The following is a 13595-nucleotide window of genomic DNA, read 5'->3' as shown; positions in this document are numbered from 1 at the left end:
GTGTGTGTGTGTGTGTGTGTGTGTGTGTGTGTGTGTGTGTGTGTGTGTGTAGCCTTGTTAAAGTACCATCCAAGTCAGGTGTAATCAGGCAAGCCTGTAATCTCAGCTTGGGGAAGTTGAAAGAGGAGGATTACCACAAATTCAGAGTCAGTGTGGGCTACATAATAACTTCCAGGCCAGGATGGGCTAAAACTGTCTCAAAACAAACAAAAAAGATACTTTAGAGTATGTACCAGGTTGTGTTAGCAACACCAGAATGTATGTACCTTAAATAGGTCACTCATTTTTCCCTTTGTTTCATTTTGTGAAGTAGTTCCTAGTCAATACCAAAGTGAAGCTTTATATCTTTGATTTTAAAAAGGTAGCAATTCTTTGGAAAATTGTTGCTAAACATGCTTCCAACATAAAGTCAACTTGTAGACACAGAAGGAGAAAAACAAGAAGGTAGGGTTCTCAAAGCCAATGGTCATGTTTCTTATATGATTTATGCAGCAAACTGTGAGCAGTTTGACAATACCTATTGGTCTACATGGTTAGTAATTAAGCAAACATGCCCAATTTTCTAAAGATTTGTTTCTTTTTCTTCCAGGGTAAAGAGTAGAAACTAGAGCCTTGCAAATTCTCTACTACTATACTATATCCCTAGACTGTACTTATTATTTACTACACAAGTATTGGCGATTTTTCATATGCCAGTTACAGAAATATCCTGTTGGAAAAGATGTGTAGAGTTGACTTCCCTTAATAAACTTTCAAGTCTTGGAAAATCACCAGTAGTGAATAAACAGGCAAAAAACAAAAATACTTACTTGGAAGTTGGAGAGTGGAGTAGAGAAAGTGAGAAAAACACAGGACACAGGTTGAACAACCAGGAATGAACTTGTGGTTGTATTATTTAGGTAAAGGATTGGACCTAATGTACATGAATAGGAACCAGCTAGACAACAGAAATGTTTAACTCCAAGCAGGCGGAACCAGGTACCTATAGGAACTTCGTCAAGAATAAGATCAGTGAGATTTCAGAGCTTAGAGTCTTTGACGGTCTTGTTACAACAGAAATGTCAGATTTTCAGGCTCATCTCAGACTACTGAATAAAAAGCGATAAGTGGTGGTCAGTAGACTGTGTTAACAAACCATCATCGTGGTGATGCTTTTTGAAATATTTGAGCACCAATGTGATAAACTGATATTTTGAGCTATATGGAGAAGGAAAGGAACAAGACCATATGCATTTCTACTCAACTACAATAATAGAAAGAACTAGTATGTGGATCATGAAATGTTTGCAAGTTTGAAAAGCTTGCTGAAGTGGTAGAGCCCTGGCCTTGTATGCATCAACCTCTGGGTTCCATGCTTAGCCCTCAAAATACAGAAAAGACTTGTAAACACAAAGCTAGCATCTGCCTAAAATAACTCTGAGTGTGCCGATGACTATCCTATGGTTGATATTTTTAATTTATTCATTGGAAATTTCATACATGTGAGGCAGAAGAGATGCTTTGTCAGGTAAGAGCACTTGCTGCTCTTCAGAGGACCCAAGTTCAACTCACATCACCTGGTCCAGGACATCTGCCATCTCTCTGGCACCTACACACACACACACACACACACACACACACACACACACACACACAAATAAATAAATAAATAAATACAAGTTATAAAATTAATCTTTTTCAAATCAAAAGATAAATTCCTTGCGTCAATGTATATTTCATGCATTTATTCGATGTATGTTGCTCATATCAACCCCCACTCTTCCTCTGAACTCCTCTGAGTTCCCCACCCCAGCACATCGTCCCAACTTAGTGTATTTGCTTTTAACCCACTGAACCAAATTAGGCTGTCCATATGCACACGGAAGCAGGACTATCTATTGCGGCATGAGCCACATACTAGTGACCATACCCTTAATGAAGTGACAATCCTCCCCTCAAAAGTCATCAACTAGCAATAGCTTCTTGGTGGTTAATCTTTTTAATGGTTTATAGATTATTACTTACTTTAAATACGTTAATAAATGTTCATTAACTTCCATTTGCTTTATGTGGTATCACATATAATTAAAATTTCTCAGAAATAAAATACTGGCTTTTTCCCCCTGTTTCCTTAGCAGCCTAAAACATGGCCTGCTTAAATGATTTGTTTCTACTCATTACAAACCCTTTTATTTTAATCGTGCATATTTTGCAATTAGCTTCTGTAAAACAGACATGAACTACCTTTTATTAGTTTTAATTGTGTCGTTAGAAAGCTGTAGAATGCTTCAAATGGCTTTGTTTGTTTGTTTAGTTTGTTTGTTTGCTTGCTTTTTTATAAAGGAGAAATAATTAGCAGCCAGACTTTGCACTACGGAATTAAATATCCAAGGAAATTGAAGTAACTAAGATTTTTCAACTGGTTTGATTTTTTTTTGTTGTTGCTGCTGCTGCTGTTAAAACCTGGTAACCTGGGACTGGTGTTATGGCTCAGTGGGCAAATCCTTGTTCTGCAAGCATGTGAACCAGGGTTCGATTCCTCAGCACTCATGTAAAAAAGCCTGGTGTGACAGCATACATCTAGAACCCCAGCACTAAGGAGGCAAAGAGAAGAGAACCCTGGGAGCTTGCTGAACAACCAGTCTACTGGAAACAACAAGCTTCAGGTTCACTGAGCAACCCTGTCTTAAAGATTGAAGAAAGTAACTGATGCTGACCTTTGGCTTTTGCATGTGCAAACAAAGGTGGCTTTACCCTCATACATTATACATGCGTACACACATGAACTACACACAAAATAATGAAAAAACTCAAATTAATTACAGTCATTTCTCTATGGGAAGTGTTGTCCTATTTCTTATTCTGAAATTATATGCTAAAGCTGGGTCGATGCTTCAGTGGTTAAGACACCTCAAGCACTTTCAGAGAACCTGAGTTTACTTCTGAGCACCCAAGTTGTCCAGGTCACAACCATCAAGAGGAGAGGATTCAGCACTCTCTTCTGCCTTCATGAGCATCAATATATACAAACAGACAAATACACATACACAAAAATAAATCATTTTTTGCCCAGGTTTCTCTGTGAAACCTGGAACTCACTGCATAGACCTTGCTAGCCTTGAACTCACAGAGATCTGACAGCCTCTGCTTCCCAAGTTCTGTGGACTAAAGGTATGCACCACTGGCCCAGCAGTAAATCTTTTAAAATATATTTTAAGAAGATTATTGCTATTGAAGAGTAAACATATGCTTCAGTCTTTGTTTTAAAAACACTGGGTTTGCCAGGGAGCGGTGGCATATGCCTTTAATTTCAGCACTCGGGAAGCAGAAGCAGGCAGATCTCTGTGAGTTGGAGGCCAGCCTTGTCTACAAGAGCTAGTTGCAGGACAGGCTCCAAAGCTACAGAGAAACCGTCTGAAAACAAAACAAAACAAAATACTCACTGGGTTTAAGTCTTCATGGAAGTCCCTAAGACATGGCGGATGAAGACTGCACAGGCTGATAGAGGAGGATCCCAAGTTCACATCTGTGCTCTATAGTGAGGCTCTGTCTCAAACTGCAAAAAGTAAATGGAAAAAGTAAAATGTTCAAAAGAAAATTTTGTGTGTGGGTGTGGATTATTTTCAATAACATTAAAAGAGGGGAAAGATTCTTTCTCATTTGTAAAAACTGGTTCTATATTGCAAACTTAAAAAGTCCAGCAGTCAAGTTCTACTATTCTAGTATCACAAATTTGGAATTGTGCTGAGTCTGAGATCATTTAAAATATAATTACTGATAATTGCTTGGGAAATAAGAACATGAAATTTTCTTCATGTCAACAAACTTTCCATTTATTTCTCTATTTGTTTAATTTAACCTTCCCTATGTTGTCCTGATTATGCTACATCTAGATCATTAGTTTTTAATTCCATTTTATTATTTATGTACTTATTCAGTTTGCTTGTCAAAAGCTATCATGCCCAAATATAAAAGTTTGCAACGGTCCTGAAAACTGAATGCAAGGGAGACAATGAAACCACATATTTTGCCTTCAGGCTACTAAAATAAAAAATGATCCTGCGATGGAATACAATTGTAATTCTATTTTTTAATACATGCTTCTTTGGCATAATTTATTGTCAAGAATGTCTCTACCAAAGAAAAATGTGATACTAAAGAGAGGGCTGAGCTCATGTAGCCTGTACACTGACTCATCTCTCATTGTTCCATCCTGTCCTTCAAAATTTAGAAGAAATGAAGTATTCAACATTATGTGAAAGACAATACATCCATTTTGTTGAAGCTCTGAGCCAGCCTCATAGTTTTAGAAATGAGAGTTCACATGAAAAGGATCTTGGGATGGGGAAATATGAAGAAAAAAGGGCCTGAGGTAGTGGAGAACGCATAGTTAGATGAATTTCGTTGGTATATTGGCTGCTGCCAGTGGTCCAGCCAGATTCCTTCACTGACCTGGTGTATGCCTTCCCCTGTATCTCCGAATGTTAAATGCTAAAGGCACAGGGAGCAATCCTTTTCCAAAAACCATCCTTCAATCGAAAAAAAAAAGAATTTCTACCCATCTTGTCTTCCCTAAAACCATGAGAGGTGAAAGAAAATAGTTCCCTTTGTTTAGACATGTGTGCCACCACGGTCTAATGTGTACATCAAAGCTTCTGGGGATAAACTCTCCAAATGGGACCATATCTGCCTTTAGCTTTCCTGTCTTTCTTCCTGTTTCTCTCCCTATCCTTCTCAGAAGTGCACTAACTCTTTGCTTCCCTGAAGCCTGACCTACAACAATGTGCATCAAAAGCTGTGTGCCTAGCTTCACTTAGGCACTACCCTAGGTGAGAAACAACCCAAAATAAAAAGCCAAGCTGGCGACTGGCCTAATTGCTCTCACATCATCATCCATTTCATTGTAGTTGGACTAACCAAGATTGAGGGTCTCATTCCACACAATATTTTGAAATCTTCATAGGTCTGAAAAATCAGGCTTCAATACTTGACTCTTCGTAGCCTTAATAGTATGATGCAATCAGCCAGAAATATTGAAGCCACAGAAACAGCTCAGCTCTTCCTGCCCTCAGTTTTTGGGCAGCTGAAAGTAGTGAGAACTTCCCTGAGTCTTGAATGAGAGTAACAGGTCAATTCAATAAAAATCTGTGTTTACAGACCTGCTTTCTTTCTCCTCTTCTTTAACTTCCCGTAACTAATGTAACTTGAAGAATCCCAGGACTTTTTCTAACATCCCGAATGTTTAGACTATTTTTTCAGGATCTTGGTTCACAAACAATTATGCAGTATGGTTTTCTTGTAGAGAAAAAAAATGTAGTTAGTTACTCTTGCATTTCATAAGTACAGAGACATTTGTCGTGCACAGAGATGATAATTATAAAAGCTTGGTCTTAGGTTTAAAACTAATATAGCTTATAGCTCTTATAACTTAAACTAACCCCTTTCTATTAATCTACATTCTGTCATGTGCTGCCCGTCCTGCTTCCTCTGTGTTTCCATGCATCTTTCCATATGTCTAGATTTCTCCTCCTCTTCCTTTCTCTAACTGGAATTCCAGCCTATACATTCTGTCTAGCTTTGCCATTCAGTTTTTTATCAATCGAATGACAGCACTATATCTTCACACAGTGCACAAATATCCCACAACAAATATATGTATATAATATGCTGCTTACATATATAAGCTAAGCATATAAATTATAGATATGTATATCACCTATACATATATAAATAGAGAGCTCATTGAGCAGCCCGTTCTTTCCTTTCCCGTCTGGCTTATTTGTACAGCTACTCCTGCTTTGGTCTCTCTTACATTATCTTGGGCATCCACAATTGACACTTCTATTTTCTTTGTATCTGCAAGCCTCATCTTGCCTTACTTTCCTCCTAATCCAGTTTAGATTCCACTGTCTGTATTTCAATCACATTCTGTCTAAAATTGAAACACCCTTATCCCTAAGTATTTGTGCCACAATCATCTGACAAAACCTTAAACACGGATCAACTGTTTTCTTTTTTCTCAAATGGAACATTGTTGGAAAAGGGAATTAGAACAGATTGATTCTGCTAAAACATTTTGATCCTCAGCCTCAAAAAGATTCTCTGTGCTATCTAGAAAACTCATTGCATTTCATAGGTCAAGTCCCTCTCACAATCTCTATCAAAACTGGTTTATATGACCCCCACTTAATCTACATTCATCTTCAAATTAAGCAAATATTCATTACATACTATGCCTACTCTGTTGCTCCCCAATTTCACAGAATAAACAAAGGCTCTTGAAATAGAATTCTTGAGACTGAGGAAAGGGTTCTGTGGGGAGGAACACACGGTATGAAAACAAGAGGACCTAAGCTCAGATTCCCAGCACTCACACAGAGGCCATACATGACATCACATTCCTGTAACCAGAGTTCTGGGGAATAGAGTCAGGCAGGTACCAGTGCCAACCATCCTAGACAAAATACTGACCTTCAGACTCAACGAGGGACCCGTTTCAAGGAATAGACAGACAATAATAAAAAAAAAAATCTTTCAACATCTTCATCTGGCCTCTACATGCACGCGTTTGGTTGTGCAAACACACACACACACACACACACACACACACACACACACACACACACGCCTCCAGCCCTCCCTCAACTTATTTTTATCATCCAAAGTGACCTATGCCTTAGAGCGGTTAGAGTCTTTTAACTGTCAAGTCAAAATTACTTCCTCACAAACGACGTTTCTTTGATAAGATACAATTCCTTTCTTTTTTCACAATAGGTTGATGACTATAATTTCAAACATACTTGAAAAATCTTTAACTACATAAAGATAAACAAAGATATGACAGGTAATTTAACTTTTTAAAAAGAATAACTTGACATATCAAATTTATATATCATTCTAAATCAGCAATTTTGTATTTATAATTAAACATTTAATGAAGTGAAAATTCTACTTGCATTAAACTAGTCATAATAAAATTGGTCTTCGTTTGCTCTTTTATGGAAAGCATATTCCAGATGTTAAAGTAATTCAAAGAAACCCAGAGTCTAATGGCTCCCTTCGATATTTTCTCACTTACGAGTTCCAAACTAGAATAAAACCTAGTGAAAGTCACATAATGCTTCATACTGCTCAGAGTTAACTGTACTTTTTGACATTTTGTAAGCAGTATTAATAATTTAAACATAAATTTATGTGTATAATATTAAAATCCCTAATAGTTGAAGTATATTCAAACTCAATGTTAGATCTCTTTAAATGATGTAGTGCCTGCATTCACACTTTACATGGTGCAATTACTTCCTTTTCCCGTTGCCATGACAAAATACCTTGAAAAAAGGAGGAAAGATTTCTTTTTGGTTCATTGTTCAATAGTACATTACACCATGACAGGAAATTCAAGGGGGCAGAAGCCAAAGGCAACTCCTTGACTGCCACCTGATCAATGGACCTCTTCCTGTCAAAAATTTCAGTATTCAAGAGGCTAAGGAAGAGGAATTATGTGTTTCACACCAACATGGGCTATATAATAATTTCTAGGCTAGCCTGAAATACACAGGTATAGCCTGCCTCAATAATAATAATAGTAATAGTAGTAGTAGTAATACTAGTAGTAAATAGTAGATAAAAAGGCATTTAAAAAGCTTCTGTAAGGTTGGTGAGATGTTTCAGCTGGTAAATAGACTTACCACCAAACTTAATAATAATAATAATAATAGAAAGTTACTAGTAGTAAATAATCTGATAATAAAACCTAATAATAAAATAATAATAATAAAATAAATAATAATAATAGAATCTACTAATAAAACCTAATAATAATAATAGGAAGTTACTAGTAGTAAATAATTTATAATAGCTGTTCCCTCTTCTGATTCGATTAAGAACTATAGTTGAGCAGTTAATATAAAAAATAGAGTTAAATACAAATCAGAATAAAAACTTTGCTTAAACTTTTTAAATTTAAATAGTCACAAGTGTTTGGCTTGTGTTTGAAGACTCTTTGAGTGGACATACATTGATTGGAGTCCTCCACAAGGCCCACTGATAATACAATCTGTTTGATTTCCAGTTCTGGTTTCTTTAGTATAGAAATAATGCATCAGAAAACATGGGGAGCATTCTGGTCTCAGACTTCTAAATTCTTAGAGTTGCTTCCCTAATTTTTGACTGGATCCTCATCTTCACTTACCTAATTGACAATGCTTACTTCTCTTTTTCTTTGTGAAGCAAGCTTGCAAAGTGCTTAGCCCCCTTCTCCAGCAACAGTAGCCTTTTTCCTCTTAAAATGAAAGCTCCTTTGATTTTGGAAATTGCTACTTAAATTTTGATTGTAATATTGATGAGAACAGGTATGTAGACATGCATACAAAAGACAGCTGAAATGTATAAGCAACTAACATCTGAACTAATGAGAGGAGAAGAGCACACAGGTACTGCAAGTGTTTTTACTTATTGGTAGATCACTTTCGGGATCGTCAATTGTCATTGGTACAGAGGAGGAAGCAAAATGTTACCACAGCACCCTAAGACATTGTAGAGTTTACAGAAGGAAAGAAAAATATTGTAAAAGGAAAATGAAAGGAAAAGAGTACTGGTGCTTAATTTTTCCTTCTTTATACCTTCAAATGATTCATGATTCAGTACTTATTGTTCCTAGGGTTTAAAGAGAGAAAGTAAAAATTAAATTATTAGAATCAGTGTGTTGGAACATGCCTACTACATATCAAAACTGAAATCTAAGCATGACATAACTTAGAAACTGAATACCTCACTAGTTCATACAAAGAGACATGCTGGCACCGTGCTGCTTCAACAGCACTTTCTGTTTCCCATTCTACCTCACATGTTTATCTGTGATTATTAAAAATTCCTGTGATAATCTAAAAGGACCTGGTTGTACTTCGTAACCATCTTCATCCTTATCCAGGTTTTTCCGTTGACATTTCAGAAGTCTGTTTTCGAACCTTTACATTGCAGAAAACAAAATAAGTATGAATCATTCCCTTTGAGAGCCACAAATATCCATATCAAGGAGTTAATAGCCTTTCTACCTGGGCACTTAGTGCAGATGCTTTTAAATGATGTATTTCTTCATAAGGAAATGGAATAATTTTTACTAGGAACGGCTGCAATTTCAGTGTGATTCCAATGTCATTCCACCAATACAAGGTGTAAAAATGTGTATAATGCAGAAATTTTTATATTTTTATATAGTAAGTAACAAACATTCCCCTGTTAAAGTATAGATTTTAGTACAACTTATCCTCTTCTTCGGGTGTTAAAATCAGCACTACTAGACTAAGACTTTCTCCTCTCCACAGGAAATTGTGGTTTTGGTATATTTTAATGGCCACTCTTAAAAGCTGAAGAGGCTGGGTATGGTGGCACACACTTTAACCTTAATGCTTGGAAGACAGAAGCAGGTGAATCTCTGTGAGTTTAAAATCAGTCCAGTCTGCATATTGACTTCCAGGCTAGCCAGGTTTATATACTGAGACTCTGTCTGAAAAATATTAAAACTGTAAGTCCTGCTTTGTAGGATAAGGCAAGAGGGTTGCTTTGCATTTGAGGCCAGCTTGGGCTATAGGAAGACCCTGTCCTAAACCTAAAACGCTAAGTTCAAATTATTCCTCTGTTGGTGACCCTCTTCCTCTTGGGAGTTCTTTTTTATTTTTCTGCTAAAAATATTAATAATTATCTTGGTGTATTTCATCTGAGAACAATTTAAGAATCTTGTATTCTCTGTAAATGGTTTTTGTTAGTAGTCAGGTATTCAGGTTGATTTGAGGATAATGCCATCCTTGTTTCGAATGTACAGACCAGCTTCCATTTGAAATCAAAAGAAATATAAGGGCTATAGATGTGAGTATTACAAACCATGTTTTTATACAGAAACAGTGAACACCAGACAGGGAAGGAATGCCTCCCAGGTCAAGCAAGTCCAATAGAGAGTCAACTCAGTGAGGCTGTCCTTGTGAACAGACATTACATTACATAAACTGTTCTCCTAAGTGAGGGAGTTTGTCCCTTAGATGTCATTCGTTGGAACATTTGGCTGTCATGCATCATGTTAAAGATCCATAAATGCCAACTCGATAGGGTAGCTATGATGCATGATATTCTACTCTGCATATCTGCATAGCATTCTGTTCAATAGATCCTCATGATGCATCACATCAGAGACGCCTGCTTTCAAAATTCAGAAACAGCCAAAATCCCCATGGGAGCCTTCCAAAGTCTCTGCGACAAGGACTAAAATACCATGAGAGCAGAAAGTCATCCTAGGCTGACAAAGTACCCTCCTCCCTAAATAAAAGTATCTATTATGTAGTAGGTACAAAGGATGAATGTACTTGCGTGATTTAGTTTATCTTCTCATTGTAAAAAAAAAAAAAAAAAGAATCCCTTGCTGCTTGAAACATAGGATGTAGAATCTAGCAGCATTCTATTTGTCACGTCACATTGTCATTCCAGATTTTGTGTCAAGGTACATAATGTGGTAATTAAGAATATGCACTCTGAAGTAAACAAATCCAAATATGTATCCCAGGTTACAACATTTTTACCCATGGAATTTCGGCACAATTTAAGACCTGCAAGCTTAGTTTCTCAAAGGTAAAATGAGAATGCTTAAGGTACTGGTCTCATAGGGTCATTGTGTCGGAGAAAGATGAATGTATATGTGGGTGATGCTTATCACGGCATCATGTACCAAGGAACTGGAACACGATGCTATGACTCTCATACAACCTAGTGTGATAGCCTGTTTGGGCTTCTACTAAAGAAGAAAATACCATAAATGAGTGATTACACACAAAAGGAATCTAGTTCTGTCAGATTTGGGGGTGAAGATGTTCGAGTTTAAGTGACTAGCAAATATGTCTGGTGTCTATTCCTGATAACTACTGCCTCTTGCTACTTCCTCACCTAATCAAAAGTGGCTAGCTTCATATCTGAGGATTCTTTGAGAGGGGCACTGTCTTGGCTACAATTTATTGCTGCAATAAAATGCCATGACCAAGGGCAACTTCCAGAAGAAGTAGTTTATTGGGTGCTTAAAGTTTCTGGGGGCACGCCTATGACCATCATGGCTGGTCACATGGCAGCAGGAAGGTCTAGTCCTGGAGCAGTAGCTGAGAGCTTGCATCCCATCTGCAAACAAGAGTCAGAGAGAGCTATCTGGGGATGGGATGGTCTTTGGAAACCTAAAAGCCCAACCCCATGGACACACCTTCTCCAACAAGACTTCCTTATCTGTTTCAAACAGTTCCACCAACTGAGGGCCAAGCATTCAAATATATGAGTCTCTAGCAGCCATTTTCATCCAAAGCACCACAGGCACTGATTTCAAAACTCACATTTCAAACAGGCCTATTCCCTAATATTATTGCCAGAGAGCTTACAGTTTATATGCACTAGTGATATTATTTTTAGCTTTTTCACATATGAACACTTTCAGATCGTAGAGTGAAAATCACTGACATTACACCCCAAACAGAGTAAGATGTCTTACGTTCCAACATGTCTAGAATTCTTTGATTTAATTTTTTTATCTTCTAATTCATAGGTACTTCGGGGAGAAATTGCACCTCTTAAGGAGAACGTCAATCATGTCAATGATCTTGCACGCCAGCTTACCACTTTGGGCATTCAGCTCTCACCTTATAACCTCAGCACTCTGGAAGATCTGAACACCCGATGGAAGCTTCTGCAGGTAGGCATGCTCTAGCTTCCTTGGGATAGGATAATAAAATGTACATCAAGTTTGTTTGTAAGGAGCAACAAAGGTTACTCACTTTTCCACGCATAATGATGTATGCTCTTAATTTCAGCACGTCAAGGTGGAGTCAGGCAAATCTCTGTGAATTTCTGGCCAGCCTGTTCTACATAGCAAGTTCCAGGATAGCCAGAGTTATATAGCAAGAACCTATTTCAAAAGAATCTTCATTGGATATTCATAATAACAAGAGGCTTTGTATTGCTTGATAAGTCCTAATGTTACTAAACCCCATTTCGGATATGTCCGAAAGCTGGAGTTCAGTCTGGCTTGTAATCGCATAAATGATAGTGTTGAACCACAATGGAGGTGCTGAATTGCTAGTGGACAATTCATTTGTGCTGGTATTACTGGAATTCTGAAAACATCCTTTCCTTTGCGATTCTAACTGAAACAAGAGTAAATAGTATGGTATAAAATTGTCTGATGAACAAGTATCACTATCATCAATCCACACACAGAAGTAAGTTTTTTGTAGGCTTGTATAGTATATATAGGGAATAGGTGTGTGTCCCAGGAGTCACTTGCTTGCTCTGGCATCTTAGACAGTTTAGTGAATCTTTCTGTGCTTTAGTCTTTCCTCTAAAAGACAAGATAATATAATTTTCTACACTAGTCACAGCGATAAGTATGATAATAAGTCATTGGAACAGTGCTTGAGCTACAATACCCTATACAGTCTCGATCTCAGTGTTATTACAGTTATTACTATGATGATAATGCATAGATTTGGGAATCTGATTAATTAGCTGTGTGTCCTTTGTGCTATTTAACCTCTATGGTTGTCAGTACCTTCATTTCCAACATAGTTACAATAAGGTTGAATGAGCTGATTCCCATAGTTCTTAGACTAGCATTTGTCTTACAATAGGAACATAGAAATGGATATAGAGGTAGTGTATATTTCCTCTACAAAGGACATTGTGTTATGCCTCCAAACTATAAAACTTGTTTAGTCATAAAATTAGAGACTCATTTTTTTTTCTTTTCCAATTTCATAGGATACAGATTTTATACTCCTGAGACTAGAAAGAAAACTAGGTTTGAAAGAATTTGGTCTCAAAGTTTTAATAGGGAAAAATGGTAAGCCAGGTTATTCTGTCACCAATGGTCTATTTGAGAGTGTGATTGAAAGTCCAGTTGAAGAATTACTAGACCTTTATTAAAAAACAAGTTTCAAACTCCAGACCCCTTGAGATCTTATATAATTTAATTCTTGTATGATGAATAATCTTGAAATATTTGTATAGGAGATTGTTATCTGTGACATTGACTAAGGCGAAACAATACCAGTAAACGACTCTGTGCCTCTATATGTCTATTGACCCCATGGTAGCTCAGTACTATTAAAATCTTATCAGTTTCATCCTTAAAATATCTTTCATTTAAAGCATATATAATTTAATTAATGAGTGACCAAAGGCAACCAATGGTCAAATTTGTTCTAGTCAACCAATCTTAGAATAAATTTTCAATTTTCTTGTAAAATATTGAGTGCTACATTTGTGTTTCAGAATGTAGTACACAATTTGTGACAGCTACATGCAAATTTATGACTGAGGTCAAAAGACTCTGAAAGACAGGAAAAACTCTTGCGAATCAATGGTACATGGGCCAGACATAGTGATGTACCCTTTAATCCTAGCATTTGAGAGGCAGAGGTAGACAGTCTTTATGAATTCCAAGCCAGTCTGGTATACCTTATGATTTTTTTCTGGACAGCCAGAGCTACATGCTGAGACTCCTGTCTCAAAAATAAAAAGCAAACAAATAATCAATGCTATGTATGCTATGTGAGTTTGAGAATGCAAATAAGTGGTAGAATGTTTACCCAGAA

General features: G+C 36.9%; 1 protein-coding gene across 8 annotated transcripts in view; it reads left to right on the top strand.

The window, feature by feature from the left end:
- The window catches only part of Dmd (dystrophin), a 2257783-nt gene that overhangs the window by 1921898 nt on the left and 322290 nt on the right, over positions 1–13595 (top strand). For all 8 annotated transcript variants that reach the window (XM_085684598.2, XM_085684595.2, XM_087902601.1 and 5 more), the window contains one exon: positions 11549–11695. In XM_085684598.2, coding sequence (XP_085540724.2) covers positions 11549–11695 — 147 coding nt within the window. The remainder of the gene's footprint in view (positions 1–11548; positions 11696–13595) is intronic.

This window comes from Myodes glareolus, chromosome X (assembly GCF_982192425.1).
Source record: "Myodes glareolus chromosome X, mMyoGla1.1, whole genome shotgun sequence".
Taxonomy (NCBI): domain Eukaryota; kingdom Metazoa; phylum Chordata; class Mammalia; order Rodentia; family Cricetidae; genus Myodes; species Myodes glareolus.
Note: the sequence above shows the minus strand (reverse complement) of the source record. Positions and strands in the feature narration are given on the sequence as shown.